Raw genomic sequence first — 23,328 nt, forward strand, 5'->3', positions numbered from 1 at the left:
TGTCACTAAAAATCAGACAAATTCACTAATCACCGGCAACAGTAAATAAAATCGAATTGGCTCATATTCTAGTATTACGTAGTTCTGTAGGTAAAACAAACCAAGACATATGTAGTTTGTTGAAAAATTCTTTTTTTCGAGAGAGAATTGATAAAACTCAATTCACGCATAATTAGCTTCATTTGAAGGTCGAATTTAGCCCATTTTTGGAGGCCTCGTTCCTACTTGTAAAAGCAGTGAAAAACTTACTTATTCCACAGACGTTTGCCTCCCCAATGTTTCCACGAAAAGGCGGAATCACTATTTAAATTTCAAATAAAATACAGAGTTTTCTACCGATTTACTTAGGTGTCTTGTGAAAAGTAGGGTAGCTTCAAAAATTACTTTGATATGCCGCTAAGTGAAATAAACGTTTTATATTTGAAATATGAGAAGTTGAAATGATAAACTTACAGTTTGTAGAGTTACTTTTCTGGGTTTGTTGTGCTGCCATGCATACGAGGGCTTTAGATTCATGGAAATTTCGCTCTTCCAAAAAATGGGCTAAATTCGACCTTCGAATGAAGCTAATTGTGCGTGAATTGAGTTTCATCAATTTTTTCTAAAATAAAAGAATTTTTCAACAATCTACATATGTGTTGCTTTGTTTTACCTATAGGTTTACCTAATACTAGAATAAAAGCCAATTCGAGTTTTTGACTGTTGCCGGTGAATGTTTGATTTTTCGTGACAACCTCTCTGAGATAAGGATTGTTTTCCTACATGGTAACGGATGGCCCAGCGCTAAGAAAAATCACCACACCCCAAATCCCGAGAATCACTACGACAACTAAATTTACTTTAAACTTCTATTTTAAGGTGCAAGATTCAGAGCCCCCAGTGTTCTACCGAGCATCGGAGTCAGCTAATTGTCGTTACGAGTTGATCGTTAGGACTGGTGTCTGGTTAGGATCCGGTACAACCGCTAGCGTGTCCTTCATACTCTTTGGAGTCGAAGGCAGGAGCACTACCCTCACCATCCAACAAGACTTCGATGCCGGGTTCCAGCCGAAGTTTGCAAGAGGAACTGAGCACAGGTTCGCTGCCATTTTAGACGAAGACCTTGGTGAAATCTACAAACTTCACGTCAGCCATGATAACTCTGGTAAGAATCCCTCTTGGTTTTTGGATTACATTAAGATTGTTCATACGGGGACCGAAAAAAGTTGGAATTTCTCATTTGACACTTGGTTAAGCTTGGAGGATGAATCTCTATCAAATGAATGTATCCGGAGTCCTTCCAACGCTCAGGCCAGCATAACAGATAGAGACTTGCGTGAAATGTTCTCCGATGGGCATCTCTGGATGTCGATCATAACCAAGACCCCTGGGAGTTGCTTCTCTAGAGTTCAGAGGATATCATCATGCCTCTGTTTGCTCTTCTGTACAATGGCTGCCAATGCTATGTTCTATTCCTGGGGTAACCAGCCTTCTCAAACAATTAACCTAGGACCCCTTCGATTCTCAGCGCGACAAGCTATCACGAGCATTCAGAGTATCCTTCTCACCCTGCCGATTCACATAATCATAACATTGTTTAGGATGGCTTCAGCAAGTCCTCACAATCGATTTTGGCGATGCTTGCTTTACTTGACGTGGGGCTTACTTTTCCTAGTGACTGCCTTGTCGGCGGGTTTGACTGTTTCCTACAGTCTCATATGGGGAAGCGAAAAAGGCCAAGAGTGGATTTCGTCAGTTTCTGTCTCCTTTTTTCAAGATATCTTTATATTGCAGCCCCTTAAATGCTTTCTGCTCGCTGGGCTGGCGTCAATGTTTTCAAAGTGTAGAGTTAGAAAGGTATCTTGCAGTCAACAGTCCTCTGGGAAAACTGCAGATCATAATCGAAGCTCAGCATCCACAAAGTCAGGTGAATTGTCGGCATCGAGGAGAAAGAGTGTGGCAATGGCTAGACGTCGCTTGATGAAAAGACAGACTCTCTTTTACATTTTCTTTCTCGTAGTTGTTGGTGTCCTTACGTACGGAAACAGGGACTTTTCAAGATATCTGCTCTTCAAATCTTTGGCGGACCACACGGAAAGTTTTGAGGAAGTAAGGAAATGAGTTGATTGAAAATAACAACAATTCATGCATCCCTTAAGAAATTTATAACCAACAGCTACCGGCAAACTATCTACTGCAATTAGATATAACGCTCGGCATCGTTTATCCTTGTTATTGGCTGTTAAGTAGGAAGATCAGTAAAGACTCTGTTGGCAGGGATGAAAGATACCTTAATCAGTTTAGAAGAAATTAATATGTTAAGCAATAATTTTAGTATGACATAGTATTGGAATGCACTCCCCTCCTATGAAACGATAACCATCAAAGACTTCCGGTATCATTGCATGTACATGAACCTAAAGTAATTATTACTCATGAGAAAATGATATCTTCTATTTTGAGTTGGAGAACTCGTCTGCATCATTCTTCTGTACTCATTTTTGTAGGTGAAAGATGAAACTTCATTCTGGAACTGGATAAATGAGTCGTTCATCACATATCTTTACTCAAAAAGTCAAGAAAGTAGTGAGCTGGCATCGACCGTGATTGGAATAGTGAGAATACGTCAACTGAGAGTGAAAAAAGGTATACCTACTTAGACTTTTTGTCATTACTGAGTACATGGACAAATAGTAACGCTGAGTTCTAATTTTCTTCTTAGTTCCATGCCCAAACTGGTGGCAACACACCTGCCTGGAGTCCTACTCTAGCAAAAATGAATACAGAGAACCTTTTTATCCTAACAAGGCCGGAACTTCGCCGCTCCAGTTTAATCAGTGTCCAATTCCATGGATGTACAAAACAGGAAAGGAACTTGGATCTTCTTCAAAATGGGGCCGCCATGCCTGGTATGGTGGCGGTGGGTATTTAGCAGAGCTGGGCTACGAAGAAGAAACTGCCCGTGCGATAACAAATCTACTGCAATCAGAAAGTTGGATCGATCGTCAAACAAGAGCCATCGTCTTAGAGTTTTCGCTTTTAAATTCGAGGACCAACATTTTGGCTGTCTCGTCTTTCTTTGTCGAATTTCTCCCGACAGGCCAGGCAACGGTTAAAAGAAGCATCGATACCATCTCGTTATACAACACAGAATCCGTCCTACAGATTTTTCAAGGGATGTGCTTCGTGTTCTTTACAGCCATGGTTCTCTTCATGATCGGTGAAACAATAGTTCAGATAGTTAGAAGGAGGTGGCGATACTTTTGCTCTTTTTGGTGCTTGCTTGATCTTGGTCATTTCGCGACATCCATTCTACTCGTTGTATCAAGCTTCATGAAGTCTTATCTCATGACTATGAGTGTGCTTAGGCTGAATGAAAACATATTTGCGCGTACAAACTTTGAAACACCTCTCCTATGCGCAGAAGTTGAAAACAGTCTCATCGCCATTCTCACTTTCCTGACAACGTTGAAGCTACTACAACTTACCTATTTTAATTTCTACACGCGGTTGTTCTCATGTGCTCTTCGGATCTGGATGCACGACCTTCCCTCGTTCTGTCTAGTCTTATCGATCATATTTCTTGCATTTTTACACATGGGAGTTTTAGTTTTCGGTCCATCCATTGGCAGATACTCGAGCTTTTGGCGGGCCTTCGCTTTCCAGCTAGAGATAACTCTTGGCAAAGTCAAGGCTCGGCCCATTAAGGAACTGGCTGAAGGCGTCCCAATTTTCGGACACGTTTTTGTAGTTTCGCTTCTTTTTAGCATTACCATAGTTTTAATAAACTTTTTTGTTTCCACCTTAAACGAGGCCCTCGCTGAAGCTAAGAATGCGGAGATGGATAAGGAACCTGAACAGTTGGTGACTGATGGGCAGCCTGTGAACATAACTGTTGGAAAGGCTGATGGAACTAACGTTTTATTAGAGAATAAAGATAACGGGAGGAAAGCAGAACTAATCAGAGAAGGAGAGACAACCGAAAGAGGGAGTCGCGCGATATTATTTGATAAAATTAGCAAGTGTCTCAAAAGCAAGGCTTTCGTTGATGAAATCAGTCAGCAGCTGAAGACCATTAATACCCTTCAGCTGCCCATACTGCGCTTAAAGGTAGATAAGGTTTGCAGACGTATCGAAAATGCCATTGCTGATGAAATCGATACTAGAGAGTCATCGACAGTCAATCAAAAGGAAAAAAGGAGGGTACATTTTGGAAACAGCGTTACAATACCGTTTACGCAGCACCGTTATCTCTTTCCACATCACGAAGAAGTCTGAGGAAACAATTTTTAGATACTGCGAAATCGTTTTGTCTTAGCGATTTATTGCGTCATTTTTCGTTCATGTCGCCTGTTGCGTGAGCTTTTACAAATGCGTTTACATGGTTGAGATGAAGCACTGCGAACATTTTATTTGGCACTATTCTGATATGGACTAAATAAAAGCGTAATTGGCTTTGATATTCCATTAACCCGTAAGCTACTTTAGATAGACAATCTGCCTGTAAATACGCGGGAAATTATTGAATAGAGTAAGCTTGGATAACACAAACAGTGTGGAAAAATTTAAGCTTTTGGGGATTCCCCTCTTCAATTTTTATAAATACTTAATAATTTGTCCTGAGTATTCTGATGCAGACTCCACCTCTAAACTGAGAAACATCATTTAGCCGAGAAGTAAAGATTACCTGCTCTGATGAAAGTTTAGTGAGATGAGATCGAAGAAAGGAATTCCATGGCTTACTTTCCGTATTTTATTTCTAGGATGTTGTGAGTAAATCACATCACAGTAAGATCATGGCTCATGTGTTACTGGGTCTGGGAATTTTGATAAGTTTCAAAACTGAGTAATCTGTGATGGATTTAGCAACAAACTGTAGCTGAACTCAAGAAAACACGCAGAATAAGGATCCATGACAGAAATGGAAAATTAATGGATTATTTCCTAGAAAGCGTGGCGTAGGATGGGTGTAACTCATATTATTTAAAAGTTGCTGAATGAGGCATGATGTTTCCAAGTTAACATTAATTAGTAGCTAAGAACATTTACGATAGGTTAGTCCACCAAATTGAAACTGTAAATATGTTTCTGTGTTATCTTGGGTCAGCGAAGAAAAGAATTCTGATTTTCAATCAGTATTTGGCAGTATTTGGTATTTCTTTGCGGAGATGGAGCGCAACTTTCCCTTATCATCACCAATTTGTAGAAAGGTTGACGAGAAGTCCTGATTAGTGATATATTTAAGTCCAATCTGCGGTTTGTATGGAAGGTATCTAACGTTTAAGCCCAGTAATTTGCCCTATGTCAATTTGGTAAGGTTTGGTAAGGTTTGGTAAGGTTTGGTAAGGTTTGGTAAGGTTTGATAAGGTTTGATAAGGTTTGATAAGGTTTGGTAAGGTTTGGTAAGGTTTGGTAAGGTTTGGTAAGGTTTGGTAAGGTTTGGTAAGGTTTGGTAAGGTTTGGTAAGGTTTGGTAAGGTTTGGTAAGGTTTGGTAAGGTTTGGTAGTATTTTGAAACCCAAAACAAACAGTAAACCTTGACGATTGTAAATAGTTTTTTCTCCTTGGGAATGTCTTTCTCCTCGTTCTAATTTTTAAACTTGATTATCGAGGTAATCAAGCACGATTTGCTTTTTTCGTTGCTTGATATTCAGAATAAAGTGCCGCTACAGTCGTTTTAAAGTTCTGAGGAAGAAATTCGTTGATTAATCATTTGACTGTAATTAACTATTTGACAGCAGTATACTGTTTGTAAATCAGGGCAATAAAGAGATAAATAAATCATATATAGAATACGGCGAACCATTTAATAAACCTTTATACTAGGTTTTATTATATAGTAACAAGTCTATTAAGAGTAAAGACGCTGCGTCTTAGGGATTTATTTTGACCTTTTCTCAAAGTAGAATTCACAATTTTTATTTCAATTTTTTGAAAGTACACTGTACCAAAAAAAAAAAAATTGAAAAAAAGGACTCTGAGCTTCTAACTTTCCACTTCAGAGTTGAATAAACTATGATAGAGGTTTCTGAAATCCACCTATTTAATGATACTTGATACTTGATCAACGAACACTTTGGTTCAATTAAGGCTTCAATAGAGACATCAGAAATTGTTGTGGATCTTAGTCGTCCATAAGGAACAGTAATAAAGAAGTTTGCCCTTGGTTACTTAGATCACTGAGATTAATATTATTGGAAACTACTTTCAAAAAGTATTGATCAAAGAGAAAACTGTGGTAGAGAAGGAAAGAAAATTTTTATCGAGAAGGAGAAAACTAGATATTAGCAAAGTTGGGTTAGACAAAGAAATTATTTAGGAGAGAAATTAGTGGAGGATAGAGAGTAGAAAGCGGAGTAATCTAAAGAGACTAGTATAGAGGAAGTTAGAGTGGAAATTAGATTGGGAATATCGGCAATGCCTTTCAGCGTATTAGAAATAAGTTTGTGAGCAGGTTAATGTCAGTTTGTTATGGTCAGATAGTTACCTTGTTGTAATGTTTATTCTTAGACTAATTACATTGACTAACCATCGTAATAGGTGAGACAGGTAACGAATCATACTCATGGAGAAAAAGGGCGAGAGGGTTAACTTAGTTCGTTATGTTACGTTCAAAGATATTGGCGGGTGTCTTTATCATAAAAATATAACAAATTATTAAGTCGAGTAGTTAAATAGTCAGTTGGTCAGTAGGTTAGTTGCTCAACCAGGTAGTTGGCCCGTTAATTAGCTTGGCAGTTAATTGGTTAATTAGTTTGTTAGTCAGTTGGGTTATTACTCAGACACTTAGTAAATCAGTTAGTTGGTTATCCTGTTAGTAAGTTGGTAAGTTGATTAGTTGGTTGGATAATAAGTTAGTAAATTTGTAAGTTAATTAGTTAATACCTAAATTAGTTGGTTATTTTGTCAATTGGTAAACTGTTAATAAGAGAATAATTGATAAAGAAGGGACACGCACAGAACAAAACATATTTCCCAGGCACCATTCAAGCTATCGGTATGTTAGATAAAGTTATACTGCGGATCTTAGTGAGCCAGTGTGTTAGTTAGGTAAGAAAGTTAGCAAGCCGGTTAGATTTACCTAGGATAATATATAGGAAAACAGAGAAAGATGCTGCTTCGTTGTATTATTAGTCGTTAGTACATTAGTATGTATTAGTATATATCAGTATGTTAGTTGTGCAGTTAGTCAATTAGTTAGTTTCTAAATTTAAGAGTGAGTCAATAAGTATGTGAGTTAGTATGATTGGTCCAATTAAAACAATGGTTAGCTAATGATTGATATCATAATATTACATTTTGCGGATCGATTTGATCTGTTTAAATCATTGCGTTTGAAACGTGTGAATTAGTAATAAGCTGAAGAGAGTGCTGTGAATTAGTCAAAGGCATGAAAAAGAGTGAACTGAATTGTTGCTGAATACTATCTGATTTGATACAATAGTCCGTGTAAACTAAAAAAGGTAGTAGTAACAGTGACTCATCTCCTTGAATAAAGCCGTGATTTTTCTTAGGAAAAATGATATCAGAGAAATTATCTAAAGACCCGTTGATGTTACAAATTGCCTTATGCAAAAATCAGAATGTTAATCAGAATCACAACTTCCTTAGTAGTGGGTTATTGATGAAAGTGCTGCTTGGGCAGTTATACTGTGTAAGTATATAACTTTTTAATAAACTATTCGTTCCATTACTACTAAAATTGCGGCAACTCTTGGGTCATTTCCATGCACTGCCTTCTCGGATGTCTGTTTTATCTTTACGTCATGATGTGATCAGTTAATCCTAGGGTTGGCTTTATCAGGAGATATTTTGGTATATCTTACAAGGATCTTGATTTCAGTCATCGTGTGGAACGGCTGGTTTGGTGGAGTTTAGTGAAGGTGGATTGTTCATAAATAATGCTCTCCAAAATCTGCGGTCTTCCCAGATTCAATGATTTCGGAAGATTTCAAGGCTCGTTCCCAGACAGTCAAAGAGGGGCTTTGGTGTAATTACCCCACTGAAGTTCAGCAAATCTGAAATATAAGGTATAAATAAAACGTAAAAATTGCTGCCACGTGATTTTTGTGAAGAAACAGCGCTCAAAAAGTGCAATTAAAGTTCCATATTAGAACAGTTTACAATTGAGCGTCGATTAAGTTAAAATCAAAGTAATCACATCGGCCAAGCGAACCGTTAGAAGAGCAGGAAAAGGCAGGTAAACAAGTCATGGTTGGTTTATTTTTTCGCCGTTTCATGTGATAGGAAGGTAGTGCGAGTTTTCTAGACCAATCAAAACACAGTGTGAAGCAAAAGTAGTCCTGTATTACTTCTGAAACTCAATCGAAAGTTTTCTTGAAAGTTTTTTTTTTTTTTGAGGGATTCTTGTCAGTTAAAATTCATCATAGCTCTCTGATAAAAAAAATTAGAACTTTTTCCGTCCGACAGCTGATTTCGATCTGGTTTTCTGAGTGATAGAAATATAGCGGCGAACAGAGTGGAGATTGGTTCAATGATAAAGACGACTTCGGCAAAGAACGTCAATGATATCTCTTGAATGAGAATTCGCAGTGGAAATGTCTCTTTGTGTCCACTGATTTCATCAGTCCTCGATATTTTAAAATCTAGAATTCATTAGCTTCCCATGAAAACGAGTGATAATACGAGCCGTCAAGTATTTTATCTCTTTAAAACTAGCTAGCAGTTTGAAAGCTAAGAAGCCTTACAGACGACGCGATCTGTTTGATAAATCCTGATCCGTGCTAATCACAATCCATTAAGCTGCGCGCAAGGATAACAAAAGTTTATGGTTGATGGCAAATTGAAGGTTATTTTGCGAGAAAAGCTTCAAAACTTTTTTACACGGCCAAATTGCTAATTTTACATAGAAATTAATTTTCTCTATGAAATGGATTTTTTTTTCCAGCAACTGGTGTGCTCAGAGCATAAAATATTAAAAGGGTCTTGGCTTCCAAGGAAGACAGGCATATTCTAATGAATGATGATAGATGATGAATTTTTCTCAACTTTTCTTGGCTCACACGCCGAGCACGGCACTTCTCGCAGCAGGACCTTTTCAATTAGAATCATGCCACTAATTTAAGCAAAAACGCTTAGAAAGCTTCAAAAATATGTCACAGAATAAGGGTGTAGAGACATTAGACAGAACACGAAACTTTTATCACCATTTTCATTTGACAGATTGCCTCGTACAGGAGCAGTTTTCATTCATCAGTTAAAGAGACAACTAACGTCAGATATATCACGCAGGGATTTCTTGTTTTGAATAGTTTTCCTTACGCTTAAAAAAGGTCGCGTGTGGCGTGTGTATAACTTAAGCAGGTCGCTTTGGAACTCAGTCATCCGTTACTTGAAAACAAAGCGCAAAAGTTTTCAAAATATCACTTAAAGGCTCCGAATCATACACTTCTTAATCGAAATATTGAAGGCAACCTTGGGGTCGCCCTTCATGCGAGCCAAGTTTGATTTTTCTTCACTTTCTAAGATTTCGTGAGGGTACAACAATTTAGCACCGCAAGTGTTAACAATGGTCTATTCTTCTCTCAACCAGCGTGTATGAATGAAACTCAATGTCAAGTTGAATTTTTGGTTAATCTCGAAGAATGTCATAGAAAATTAAAAACTCCGACTAACAACCTCTTAGGGACCGGTCATTATTTATCGCCTGGGGGGGGTCGGAGTATTTTTGTTGTCACATCGAAGCATTTACCTGATCCCCCCGTAGAGTATCTGGTTTTTTAGAGATCCCCCCTTATCGGTAGTGGAAAGTTTCATGATCCCCCCCCCCCCCTTTTCTCCCAGCCACCGCCAAATAACTTTTTGAATATGCAAGTGATATTTTAATAGTGGTACTTACGTCTCATGGACCTTGAACCACAACGGTAAATATTTGCTCGTCAGATACGAACTGAATTGTCGAGGAAGTGCCAATCTCAGGCTGTTCATCCAAATCCACGAAAACATAGTCATCGTCGCTCTCTGCCTCTCCACTTTCGGATTCTTCATCCTCGAATTCCACGTCATCTTCATCACTCGACAGTTCTTCTGTTATCACAGTCTCTTTATTCTGTCGGTAATAGTGACATCGAATGGCCTTCACTTTGTCAAGTTTCCGACCCACAGTCGTCAAACCATGCTTGTTGAGATACAGGTCTAGTTCTCTTACCCGCAACTTTTGAACTTTGCCACCCTCGATGAGGTTATCCCATTGAAAGTCCTTGTACGTTCGTTCGGCCTCTTGCCTTCTTCGCTCCTGAGCTGCTCTTGTTCTGATGTCCTTTCGGATCTCAATATCCTTCAAATGATTAACATATGCAATGACGTGCTTCTCTTCCACATTATATTTTGAGCAGAAGCTCTTCATGGTATCCTGATCGTTTCTGATACTGTCAGAATGTTCCTCGTACAGATCTTTAATAAAAGCCCTTTCCGATAAAGAAAACAACTTGCTTAGAAACGAGAATTGGGGAGTGTGCCAAAACATCACGAAGTTCATGTCAGGCGTGGATGGATGTAAGGGCAGTGGTGATGTCGCGAAGTGTGAGTCCTCCTTGACCACTGTCAATGAGGCCTTCAATTCAGCATCCGATTTGCTCTCATTTACGAAAGAACCTTTATACAGAAGAGCGTACCTTAAGGTCGTTTGCAAGTGATGAGCTCAAATATTTCCAGGAAGCTCAAGAGCGAGTGAAGGCCATACACCAAGAGCTGCAGAAAGCCTCCAATGCGCTCACGACCACCCTCATGAGCTTGAAGAGAAAGTTCCCATCTCCCATGGGGAACAACGGCCAATCCCGAAGAAAAAAAGAAAACAAGAGAAAAGTGAAAAAAATCAAGGAGAAAAGGTTGCATCAGCGAGCAGCACTTCTCCTAGAAAAACTTACCTCAAAAGAGGTAGCTAAAGAGGTTTTCGATTCACTCGAAAAGAATACTTACAAATGTGTCTCAAGTATTAATGCAGGATTCACTGCGAGATTTGTCAAGCGTCTCCACCTGGATCCTCTGCTATGGCTTTTGGAAAGAGGCGTGTTTGAAACAGAGCTGGCACGCAATTTGAAAGTGGTAGTGGCCAGAATGAACGAAGAGAATAGCAGTAATGGTGCTGAAAAAGGGTCAAGTTCGGGCGAGGATTCAGATGAATCTGACGAGGAGACTGTGCAAGAGCCAGTGGAGAGGGCTGCCGAAGATTCTGACACGGAAGCGGAACAAGATACAGCCTCACCAAAATAAACACTTTTTTAGTTGTTTTTTTCATTCGGCGGCGTATTAAAATAATGAAAGTTTATGATTTTAGATTACGATTCTCTATAAAACAAACTGAAACGTTATGAAACAATTTTGAGCAATTGTAAGTATTCCATTCTCAAAATCTTGATTACCTTTCTAATTTAGATCGTGCCTGAATAAAAACGTGTATGTTAGACTACGATAGTGATTCTTTTTTACAAAATGGAGGGTCTGTAAAAGGGTTTGGGTTTTGTGTCTGGGCTAGAATAGAGTTTATATAATACAAAATACAACTGAACGTGGTCTTGAATATATGGTTGGGGGAGTCCAGGCGGCAAATCCTACCAAAGTATTTACAAATGCAATCACCCGTGGTCCTGGCGCGACCTAAAATTCCTTTTTTTTTGGTCTGATCCCCCCCATTATGCTTGTCAATTACGGCTGATCCCCCCTAAAAGTCTTCAAAAAACCATGTGATCCCCCCCTAAATACTCCGACCCCCCCCCCCAGGCGATAAATAATGACCGGTCCCTTAGTGGGTTCCCGTTATTCAATTGAAAAATTCCGATCGCTGTGTTCTCAACTTTGTAATCAAAATCGCAAATGTTTCTTCCTCGTTCCAGATAACACTTGATGTTTGCCCGTAAGGATATTTCATAGATGTTTTTATTATCTTGTCGACAAAGACAAAGGCTAATTTTTATATTTCAAAACTTGATTTTCTAAAAGTCACACTATCCAACTTTTGGTCGTTCGATTGCATCTCATAGAAGTATTTTGAACTTGTAAAACTTTCCCAGTTTTTTGCGACATATTTCGGTAAATTTAGTATTTTGATAAGGAAGGAGGAGATACGAAATCGTCCCACAAACCTTATTAGTTGAACCAGATATCATCTGCATAAATATTTTAGCTGTTTCGCTCAAAGTAAAGATAAGTTTCTTGCTGTGATTTAATTTTCTCAAAGCTCATCGACATATTCAATTACTGTGTCTGTAGTTACTGTCCTTGATTTTGCCTTGAAATAAAAAAAAAAGGTTATATTCGTGTGGGTTTGATAACAAATTTCACATTTCGGTAATAAAATTTGCAAATTTATCATTCTGTGTGGTGTAAACCTCCTCCCAAACACAGCTGTATCTGCGAAGTGTGTGTCAACACTGAATACGGATAGAAAGTGTGAAATCACGTCAACTACAAGCTTACTTACCATAAATTCTGTCATCTTTCCCTTGCGTGAGGTTAGTAAGTGCTAGTTGGCGCATCTACCCGTGTGGGCCAATGCGTGAGATTAGCAGGATAAGAAAGCTTGCGGCGAACGTGAATGTAGCATGTGTGGAAAGAACCGACTTCACCTGTTGTATTCCGTATAAACAGGACGAGGTAGTATCCTGTTATTTCATTGGCTAACTCTTGTCCCGCTCTTGATACCTGGGATTGTTTCGAGTCAGCGGCGTTCACATTGTGTAGGTATTGATTACAAACAGCAAGTGAAATATTGATGAGGCTTACAAAACAAACTTGTCTGGAAACTTTGCGTTGTCTTATTGCATTTCATTTCAGTTCCAAATCTTTTTGAGGAGAAATCATGTCTATATACAGAACTAAGCATTTGATTAATTCTAGCATTTAGATTATTGAGCCTTAATGACAAGTGTGCATGTTAGGTATATCAGAAGATAAGATCTTAAGATAAAACTCATTTGATAAGGGTGCGATACTCTATAACATGTAACCAAAAAGAGAATGAACACGGACTTTGGCACGAGATAACGGCGAATTACGACGAAATCGTCGTCATTTGTAGTTCAAAGAAGTTTCAGTTTCCACAGGAAATAATACTATGAATCTCCATCTCTGTTGTTGTTATGAGTGGAAGCAAGTACATGTTGCAAAACACAGGCAGCATACGGCAAAGGAGGATTAGGGCACGAACAATGAAAGTTAATTCACTTTACCACTTTCTATACAGGAACAAGTATCTGTTATACAGATTGGGGAACACCTGCCGTTTTTGCCTCCAATTAAAGAAATCTTTGTGAAAAGCAGGAATGCAAAATTAGTCGTGCTGTGTATTCGATGGTTTTCATTCAAAGGCGTTGACTTCGCAATACCGATAGCAGATGTATATCAAGCACAACGAATATATCGTCAAGTGTAAAATGCAACTTGTACACGATTCTGTAGATACATGCTAGGCATTTACCAACATCAGAGTTGCAAATTTTGCAAGTCTAAGTTAGCGTGATGTTTTTCGTTTGTGGCTAATTCGAAATTATCTCTACGACATTGTGTTTACTAGAAGACATAAAAATGGAAGTGATGGTTAGAAAACTTTGTCTGAAGTACACTCGAAATAATCTGATAAAGCCCGAAGATAAGGAATTTTTTAGTCGAGTGTCTAAAATATCTCGGAGTTGGATACTTTTGATGTAGTGAAAAGCTCGTTGTGATTTATCTTAAAAAAAAAAAAAAAAAAAATTACCAGCAACCTACTCATCCAATTAGAACGGAGAGTGATATCACACTTGCGACTTGTTTGTAGGCATTTTTTTCCCGACATGGCGGTAAAGATGTATTTATTTTGATTCATCAGTGGCTCTACTGTTTGTTATAAGCTGCCCATGTTGATGCCTGCGTTTCTTAAAAGCGCGGTAAAGTTGCCAGATACAGTTCTTCAAGCACGTGCGCTGAAATTTAATTTAATAACCTCCATTGACTGGAATTCTCCATAGTTTGGATCTTCAGCTCTCGAAAAGAATATTCCTATAATTCAACCTTCGATAACTTTAGCCAGATGAGAGGTCGGTCGAAATGAACACTGTGGTTCCTGAAAACATTGAATTTATTTTGAAGCAGCCACGCATTTTTCGTTTGTGCTTCCTTGGATAACAGAACCGTGTCAAGTGCGTTAATTGACCCTCATGTTGTATTAAAACTCGGGTAGGGTACAGTACTTTGTTTCTCTTTTTTTACATAGAGCTTTCAACGCTTAAATGTCACTGAATCCTTTTCTTGATTCAAAACTGTTACATTTTCAGCTGGACCTCTCTGTATTCTGATTGAATTTAACAAGAATGTATTTAGTATGAATGAAAATACAGTGACTACCTTTCTCCCTTATTTCCGATAATTTTCCCTCTTTCTCTGAATCGAACGTCGGATCACATATTTTTTTAAATTTTCCTTATTTATATTTATAGCGGAAATTCGCTCGTAAGAAGTCTGGAGAAAGACAGCTATTCGTAGCCTCGACATCATGCATGTGTAGAATTTGGTGACCTCGTTGTCATGCATAAAGATGGCCGCCGCGTGAAGGAATAGCGGTTTGAGTTGTTGCAGTAATCTTCTACTCACAGGATGCCGACCATCGGAGTTATTTACCCTCCACCGGAGGTGAGAAGTATCTTTCCTTGTGTAGACAACGTTTTGTGGTCACTTGGTGGCAAGAATACGGTGAGGCATTTCCAACTTCGTCTTTCACTAATTAGACGTCACGTTGTAGGAAGACTGATCATATTGTCTCGTTGCTTTCATTTTGGAAAGATCAAACGAAATGAAAATTATGTCCTTTCAGAAAAAATCCTGTGACAGACGATAGTTTCAATGCTGCTATATAGTGTGGTGCAGAACTTCAAGTTGACGTGCATGACTACATGTAAATATATTTCAGAACGAAGCAAAGCTATTTCGTAACTGGTCGGTAATGAGAGCATTTTATTCAAAGTAGTTATATAAAATACACGTAAACCTTAACTTAAGGTTCAGATATCGTTGAAAAGACTGCGAGCTTTGTTGCCAGGAACGGTGAGTAGCAACACATATGTAAAATAACAAGTATTGATCAGTATATCGACACTACGGTAACAGTAGACGTGAGAATTCAAATTACTATACTTGCATGTGTGGATCATACACGTGTGTATACTGTAGTTGTAAATGTGTGACAGATAAGAGTGGAGTCTTGTTTGGTCCATAAGTATTTGATTAGCTAGATGACCATAAATAACTTTGTTATTACAAGTTTGACAAAAAAACTCCCTAAATAGAGCAACTTTTGATTTGGTGTCATATGACGCTAAAGGAAAGAATCTCAAGGAGAGAAGAGAAGAGAAGAACTCTAAGTAAGAACCATACAGTCACCACACTGACCTGCTCTACTTCAAGGAAATGTGGTGATCAGCTGGCATTTGGTTTTAGTTTTGGACTAGATCAGTTGGGAGGGAGAACAAGGTTTCTTGAGTAGTCACAGAACAAAGTAAAGTAAAAGACAATGTAATACCAAATTATTTTTGGCACTTAATGGAACAGCATTTGTCTCTGTGTGATTTAAATGCATCCCAACAAAGAGATATTTTACAGCACAGAGCTCTGTCTGTTCAGTAACAGTGTTCAGGGGAAAAGATGATTCTAAAATGAAACTGGTATCCTTTGTGGTGATCAGGGATTGTAGATGGTAGAATTCTATGGTGGTCATGCAGAATTCTCTGTTTAACAGATCAATTCTGTGTTGGCATGTACCTGTTTAGTAGTAGATCATTCATGATTTTGAAATGTGGCCAGAACAAGAAAGTGGTTCTTACCACAGTTGCTTGTGGTGTCATCATTGATCCATTGCTGAAGAGATACACGCACATGGAAACATGGAATCCATTTGTTTTATTTAAAAAAGTAAAATTTTGTCGATTGTGACATCATCTATGCAGTAGTTCAGCAACATAATTATCATAGATAAGAACCAATTAAAATGCATGTATCCTTTAGCTTATTACATATTAGCTAAATTTTGATGCACTGAGTTATTTTGTTCTGCAATATGGAGAACATCCTCCAGTCACTTTTCACCATTCTAAAACCACTACATTTGATGATTTTACTGCTTTGAGAAAAGTGGATTGTGTAAGTAATTATTGTGTCACTGTTATCTATTTGTTGCAGGATGTGAATTTGAATCGCGAATCAGACAGAATGAAATAAACAATCCAAAGTTTAATTTCCTGAATCCCGGAGACCCCTACCATGCATACTTCCAACCAAAAATTACAGAAATTAAAGAGCAGGATGACAAAGGTGAGAGATAGGAACATGATACATCAGGTCCACTTTTATAGTTTGAAAAGAAAAAGAGGATCATAAGAATGAACAGTATGTGTTACAGGTATATTATGATATGCAGTAATGCAGAAGTAGCCTTTTACAGTCTGAACTTGTCTTTGGAAGAGGGCTTGGATAATGTAGTAAGAAGAGCTGTAACATTCCATTGACATGACCCAGGTCTGATCCAGGTCTGATTTTTGGAGCAAGGGTCTCACATTGATTGAGTTTTTTTGGCCCCTGCATGTATCTTTGTTGCCAAGGGTTTTTCTGTGGATCCTTTAGTTTTTTCCTTCCAGAAGAGCCAACTCTGCCTACACTTATTTTTACCTGGAATTATTGGGACCATTTTTTTTCTACACATTGGTCCCACTGTTTTTACATTTTCTTTCTTTCTTTTTTTTTGTACAGTGTATCTATGTCTTGTGTTTATCTTTACTTCAAACTAGTTCATAAGGTTTTATCTATGGATTGTTGCCGTAATGTGTAGTTATCTTCTTCCCTCATTTCAAACCACACTAAGTGGAATTTCCTTTATTGGGTATTGGATATTCTATGTATGCAGTTGATAAAAAATAATTGTGTTTGCATTTTTAAACACGCAATCGGTGAAAAATAATTATTACCCTCCCAATGATACAGTGTAGATCAATATACAGTTATTATATTTTAAAAACAGCAAAGAAAACTAGATTTGGACCTGTAATTGTTTTGGAACTTAATTTGTCCTACATGTACATGTAGTTTGGTCTGCTGTAATATAATTAATAAACTTTGTGATACTTTAATGCATTAAATTGATCATAAACTATTTATCAGAACCGGAGGTCATCCCAGCAGCTCCTGTTCCACAAAAGGTAGGAACATTTTTAAAGGATCTTTATGACCCTTATTGACTCTTTCACTTCTGAGATCTGAGAGCAAATTCTCCAAATGAAAGCTACATAGTGTAGGTCTGATGTGGATTAATCTTGAGAATTCATTGTTACAGCCTACTGTGTTAGTCACTTGTACAGTAAGTGGACAGTCTTGGAGTGAAACTCAATACTCAATTCTCCAAAGTTTCAATTACAAAGTTTTGAGGCTCAAGTTGGTGATTTGTAGAGCAAGTTGTGTCAACTAAATCTTTCCAGCCTCCAGATGACCAAAATGGTTGCAGCTTGGTAAAACGTTAGATGGTTATATCCATTGTCAGTTTTTGAGCATGCTCAAAGATGGATGAATGCATTACTGTTCACATTTCCATCATTTGAACTCTGTTTGTGTTTGGTTTCAGCCAAAACCATTGATGCAGATACCAGTGGCAATTTCAGAGCCACCTGTACCCAAAGAACCTCCCCCTGAGTTTGAATATATGGCTGATCCACCTTCATATCTGCATTAGATCTGTGAGTAATAAAATACCTTCATAATAATTATGCTAACTCCTTTTCTTTTTTCATCAGAATTTTCTGGGTGTAAAATCAGTAACCTTGGGTGTATTTTACCATAAATTGTTATTTACATGTATTAGTAAAGTTGAATTCAACTATAATCTGTTTATACTGAAAACCTGATTGTATTGATGCAAGATACATATGCTTGTAGCCTAGCCTCCTTAAGGTACTGTTACAGTATTGGAAATTATTGAATTCTATGATAATATTAACCTGGAAATACTTTTTGATTCAACACCATATTCTAAAAGCAAAAATAAGGAAAAACAGAGGAAGACAGTGTAGAGAATTGATATAGAATGATGTAGGTCTTTCATGGTAATTTCAAGTCATCATTTTTTATCCCTTTTAAACACACAGGAATATTGTAAAACTAACTGCACACTTTGTGGCAAGGAATGGGCATCAGTTCCTAACCAATCTCATGAACCGAGAGCAAGTATGTTTGCCATAAGGCACTTTACTATCATGAGACAATGCAGATGTATATGCACTAGCTAAAATTATTATATTTTTCATTTAGTGGAGTGTAAGTAAATTATAGTTGATCAATCGAGACCAATCAGCAGATCCATAGGGAAAAGGGTGGTGTAAACCAGTGATCAGTATAAATACACTGTGAATGATAATGAGAGAATCACTTCTCTTACTAGAATGAAAAATAATGATATATCTAACAGTTGTACATGTAGATTGCTTTTTGAAACAGCCATTGTGACTTGCAATCACAATCATCATTTTTATTACAGAGAAACTATCAGTTTGACTTCTTACCGCCACAGCACAGTTTGTTCAACTACTTCACCAAGCTTGTGGAACAGTATACGAAGGTGAGACTTGTTTAGTGATGTTTTGTTTCACACTATTTTCACACAAACACAATCATGTACTGCAGTAGGTGTTGTAACCAGGTTCAATAAATCTTTCATCTCATCAGGTCTTAATTCCCCCAAGTGATATCAAAGAGAAGTTGCAAAAGGATGCCTACAAACCCAAAAAGGTATCACAAAAGTCTTCTACACTTAAATAGAGTTAATATCAATTTTTTAACAATGATTTGTTGCTAAGTGAATTGTAATCCTCTTTCGTTTGGGAAAATTAGTAGTCAGTATATTAATCTTCCACCCAGAAATATGTAGTTCAAATGTCTGAAAGTTAACTTTCTTCCGTATTGTACTTTTTTCGGGGGGGAGGGGGGTGGGTATATTTTTATGATACACTACATTTCTATGTACCACATAAAAAACTGGAAAGGAGACAGGCTCCCCTCATATATAATCAGTTATATTCACAAGCATATTCAATACATCAGTGGGTTGTCTTGGTGTAATTAATAGAAAACTATCAGTCTATCTGTCGACAAGGTTTTTTTGTATTTCAGTTATCAGTCAGAGTAGCTGACATACTTTGCATCCTCTTAGATTCTGGATCGTGTCATGTATCGTGTGGAGTGGATTAAGCAGCAAGAGAGAGAAAAAAAGAAATTGGAGGATGAAAAAGAAAAAGAAAGAGGTTGGCATCTTTGTGATTAACAATAGCAGTATATTTTAGAAAGCACCATGAAACTCAAAATCTTTGAAAATTTGGAAATGACAGGAATAGCTTGTTATACGGAAACATTTTTGTAAACTTTTGCAAGAATGATACAATGAATATATGAAGTTCATATATTTTGAACTGCGGTTATAGATATGTATGATGCATGATCCTCGCAGTAGAGAGCGCTATTTATGCAATAGCGAAAATCAGACCTGAAAAAAATCAGGCCTGTACGGGATTCGAACCACTGACCTCTGCGATACTAGTGAAGCGCCCTATTTTTCAATTGTATGGGAATGAACTATTCCTCAACTGATTATTTTCCTTCTTCAAATTTAGTTGCATTTGCATCAGTGGACAGGCATGACTTTGTTGTGTTGGAAACAGTGGACTTCAAAGACAACGAAACAGGTTGGTTACTCACTTTACAATTCTAACAGGGTTGAACCCTTTAACCCCCAGAGGTGTCTAACATCCACCACTTCTCCCTGTGGTATCCATACATTATTAAAAACTTGATCATTGGATAATGCAATTCAAGACTTTTGTTGGTTTAGCCATTATGATATATGAGCCAATATACTCATTTTACAATGCTACGAGGGTGGAACCCTTTAACTCTCAGAAGTGTCAAACATAGAACTTCTCCCTTTGGTATTCATACATTATCAAGTAAACAGGTTGGGAGCCATTACTCAAACTCATTTGTTCGAATTTGTTATCTTGATCTACATGTACAGGTGTACTACCAAATTTTCTTACTAATTTACAGGGAAACATGTAGTAGCTAGAAGGGAGATTTAACATTCAGATTTTGAGAGTTAGTGTTCATGGTTTGATGTAAGAAACACAGGAAGTGAGTGATGTTTTTGAAAAAATGCTGTTTTTAGGTTGTCCGTAGAGACAGCTACAATTTGCAGTTGTCCTAGTTTCACAGCTGAAGGGGAAAGCTGTCGAAAACCTTCACAGAAAAGCACCATTTACACCTGCAATTTAGCATTACTCTGTCAAAACATTTGTTTCTATTAATTTTATTAAGATCCTTGTGTTGTGTTATTTTAGCCAACCTGCCTCCACCAGTAAGTAGAGAACAGCTTGGAGCCAGGATATTGGCGCACGAACGCTATGAACAAGTTCAGGTGTGTAGGTTGTGATAAATTTAAATTTGATAGTTGCTTTAATGTTTCATGTTCTTTTCGAGGCCAAAACTGAAAAGTTTATCATTACTGTTTGTAGGATGATGGTCCTACGCCAGATGATATGGAAGTCAACATGGATGTGGAGATGGAAGTCGATGAACCAGAGCCGCCATTGTTACAAGTTCCTCCACCTCCCCCTCCTATGAAGGAGCCAACTGGGGTAAGACAATCCTATCTTAAGTTACTACCTACAGTGCTTGTACCTTTTCATCAACCTACATAGTACCTACACCCTCGTCGGCATCCGCTTATGAGAAAGTTCAAATATCAAATTTTGGACGGGGATTGAAACAAGACTTTGTGAAGGAGAATGGGAGAAGAGTTGTTTACATACGAGGTTGTCCGCAAAAGCGTTTAGTGTGTTTGTTTTAGTGTTTATAACTCTTTTGCAAAGACCGTGACGGCCATGTTGTTTTAATCTTCTTGACAAGCACAGAAATCAATGAGGTACCTCTTCCACCGATCCCCTTAGAGCCCGGCCCCAAACCGCCCCTACCTCCCACGGCCCCTGGATCGAACATCCAAATCCGGAGAAATTATGATCCTAAGGCTCCTAAAGCGCCTGCACCCCTGGCACAGACGGACAAGTTCCTGATCTCACCAATCACAGGCGAGCGGGTCCCTGCAGAGAACATGGCTGAGCACATGAAGATTAGTCTGTTGGATCCACGCTGGAGGGAGCAGAGAGACAGGGTGATGCAGGAGAAGAAAGAGCAGGAACAAGTGTTTGCCGAAGGTAAAAGAATTAACAAATGGTAAACACCACAGCGTACACTATTGAGTTATGATGCACGTTCTGTTTTCTCTTTCCTCTTTCCTGGTAATCTGTTTTGTGATTTTTTGCGAACTATTTATTTGTGGGCGTTGCGTATCTTACCAGTATTGTAATTTATTTCCTATCATTGCCTCACTGGTCTTTTTACTTTTTGTTAATATAGGACGACCACACCCCTTCCTATTTTACAATCAAGTTGCTGCTGTTATCTTTTTTTGACTGACAGTTAAGCTTCTCGCAGAATCTCTAACTGGTGTATTTGGAATTTATGGTCCACTCGTACTGCGTAACTAACAAGTAATTAGAAACAAACAAACGAGCAGAACGACTGTATTTCTGCAGTTGATATGATCTTTCACGCGAATTAACTTTACAAAGTACGAAGAAGATGGTAGGAATAGACTATATCTTAAGATCTCTTCTTTGTTTTATTAAAAGTTGTCACTATGCTGTTTGGCTTTCAGATTAAGGAGGTCAGCATCACAAACTTTCTCGGCATTTCACGAGAGCTTTCTGCTCCAATAGGGCGTTTTCAAAACAACAGAGTTTTTTTTAGATCTATAACAATCTCGTCCAAGCCGTAAAAACGTTATTAACACCCATCACTTCGAAGAACGCTACTATCACGATTATCTTCTGTCAGGTACAGAAACCTCTCTTTTACACAACGGTTGAATCTTAAAAAGTCAACTCCAATTAAATGGCATTGGAGGTAGATTTTGAGCTTGGCAATGGAATAACACTCAAGTGTGATGGAGAGCCATTAAAAGGTTGAGTAAACACTTAAGCACTTTAGGTAGTTGTGGGGTCGAAATATTTTATTCGGATCTATGTAAGTGAAAAACTCTTCAAACAAGTCTTTGTCGTTTGTACCCCTCCTATTGCAAGTAATAGTGCACCATTTGCTGAACTCCATGCAAAATAATATGTATCAAACAGGGGCTGACTCAGCAGGAGTACCACATCGGACAGAAGTACCAAGAAATAATGATCCCAACAAAGGCCAAATGAAAACGAGAACTGATTCTACAAAAATAAAATACCGATATCTATCGCTTTAGAAGTGGTATCAGGACTGGAATAAAGCTCTCCTTCTAATTTTTAAGATTTAGAATGGCTGATACATGTCTCGGGAAGAGGATATACTTTCTTAATCTCGCGCTGTGCCAGAAGAAAACTCTTGTGAACAGCATTGAGCTTCCGCTGAGTGAAGCTCCCATCACCTCTAATAACTGTTTTCTTTTTCATTTATTTCCTTTTTCTTTTCATTATCTTAGAGTGGCTGGGGTTTCTGTGGTCTCTGGGTTATTTTCCCAACCTCCCTCCAGAAAAATGATGTGCACGACCGGAGGATTCAACCGATTCATGCAGCATCCGCAACGGCAAGACACAAAACACCAGTTAGATATCAGTTTAAACGTCAAATCACTTCGATGGCTACCAGCTCTTTCATCGAAAGAAGTTCTTCTCAACCTAACATCTGTCGTAAACACCACAAATAGTTCTAATATTTTAGACAAGGTACGTCTTGCACTACCAAGTAAATGTTACATTAGCGTATCTGAAGGCAAACTGGTGGCAAAAGATTTGGGTTGTAGAATCATTACTGAGAAGCAATAGAAAACGCTTGGTTTCGTTTATAAATCTTAAATTTATCATTTATTTGATTTTTCTGAATGCAAACTAAGGAACGAGAATAAACTATGCCGTGAAGGACAAGTGTGGAGCGAGAGAGAACACCAAGAATGAGAGTCTTGAGGGAGTAGCTTCGCTTTGACTTGTTTTGAAAGAGTGAACCATTGCTTTAATGTAAACTACTGATAATGCAATCAAGTTATAATGTTTACAATCAATCCCGCAGAAATCGAGTTGGGAAGTCAAGTTTTTTCAACCCCTTAAAAAACAAAGCCAAATCTTAAGAATCTTCCCTAACTGAATTGTCTTATTCCAAACTGTCTAAAACTGAACATTATTGAAAGAGCAAAGGCCTAAAGAGTATTCTTGCTTTACTTCCTTTACTTGGTGTCACGTATTTGTTTGGATTCATACAGTTCAATGAAGCTTTGCGTTATCTCTTC

At 38.0% G+C, this 23,328-nt stretch overlaps 3 protein-coding genes and 1 pseudogene across 5 annotated transcripts; 3 read left to right on the top strand and 1 right to left on the bottom strand.

The window, feature by feature from the left end:
- Window positions 1-762: 762 nt before the first annotated feature.
- Window positions 763-5,773, top strand: LOC148735257 (polycystin-2-like). Its single transcript, XM_088752911.1, has 3 exons — window positions 763-2,088; window positions 2,487-2,625; window positions 2,702-5,773. Exons 1-3 carry the CDS (start codon window positions 763-765, stop codon window positions 4,255-4,257), a joined length of 3,021 nt encoding a protein of 1,006 aa, XP_088609037.1. The 3' UTR covers window positions 4,258-5,773.
- A 1,693-nt stretch (window positions 5,774-7,466) lies between these two features.
- On the bottom strand, window positions 7,467-10,748 carry LOC148735258 (uncharacterized). 2 transcript variants are annotated; one of them, XM_088754236.1, is made up of 2 exons: window positions 9,838-10,476; window positions 7,467-7,996 (listed from the first exon to the last, which is right to left on the bottom strand). In XM_088754236.1, the coding sequence occupies exon 1, from the start codon at window positions 10,474-10,476 to the stop codon at window positions 9,841-9,843; it is 636 nt and encodes a 211-aa protein (XP_088610362.1). In that variant the 3' UTR covers window positions 7,467-7,996; window positions 9,838-9,840. The 2 variants fall into 2 exon arrangements, with proteins under 2 accessions (XP_088610362.1, XP_088610363.1); XM_088754237.1 differs by lacking the exon at window positions 7,467-7,996 and adding an exon at window positions 10,613-10,748 and having other exon boundaries at window positions 9,607-10,405.
- A 3,579-nt stretch (window positions 10,749-14,327) lies between these two features.
- LOC148735259 (splicing factor 3A subunit 1-like) lies at window positions 14,328-21,044 on the top strand (annotated as a pseudogene). The gene is made up of 13 exons (XR_015998252.1): window positions 14,328-14,610; window positions 14,976-15,014; window positions 16,146-16,277; window positions 17,121-17,158; window positions 17,578-17,689; window positions 18,098-18,176; window positions 18,487-18,567; window positions 18,675-18,737; window positions 19,159-19,249; window positions 19,616-19,687; window positions 20,339-20,415; window positions 20,513-20,635; window positions 20,907-21,044. The product of XR_015998252.1 is annotated as a splicing factor 3A subunit 1-like (transcript).
- On the top strand, window positions 20,944-22,020 carry LOC148735260 (splicing factor 3A subunit 1-like; the record flags this gene model as incomplete). Its single annotated transcript, XM_088752912.1, has 2 exons — window positions 20,944-21,211; window positions 21,894-22,020. Coding segments are annotated over 2 exons (300 nt in total), but the record flags the coding sequence as incomplete, so codon positions are not given.
- Window positions 22,021-23,328: the final 1,308 nt, after the last annotated feature.

This window comes from Stylophora pistillata, chromosome 3 (genome assembly GCF_964205215.1).
Source record: "Stylophora pistillata chromosome 3, jaStyPist1.2, whole genome shotgun sequence".
Lineage (NCBI taxonomy): Eukaryota > Metazoa > Cnidaria > Anthozoa > Scleractinia > Pocilloporidae > Stylophora > Stylophora pistillata.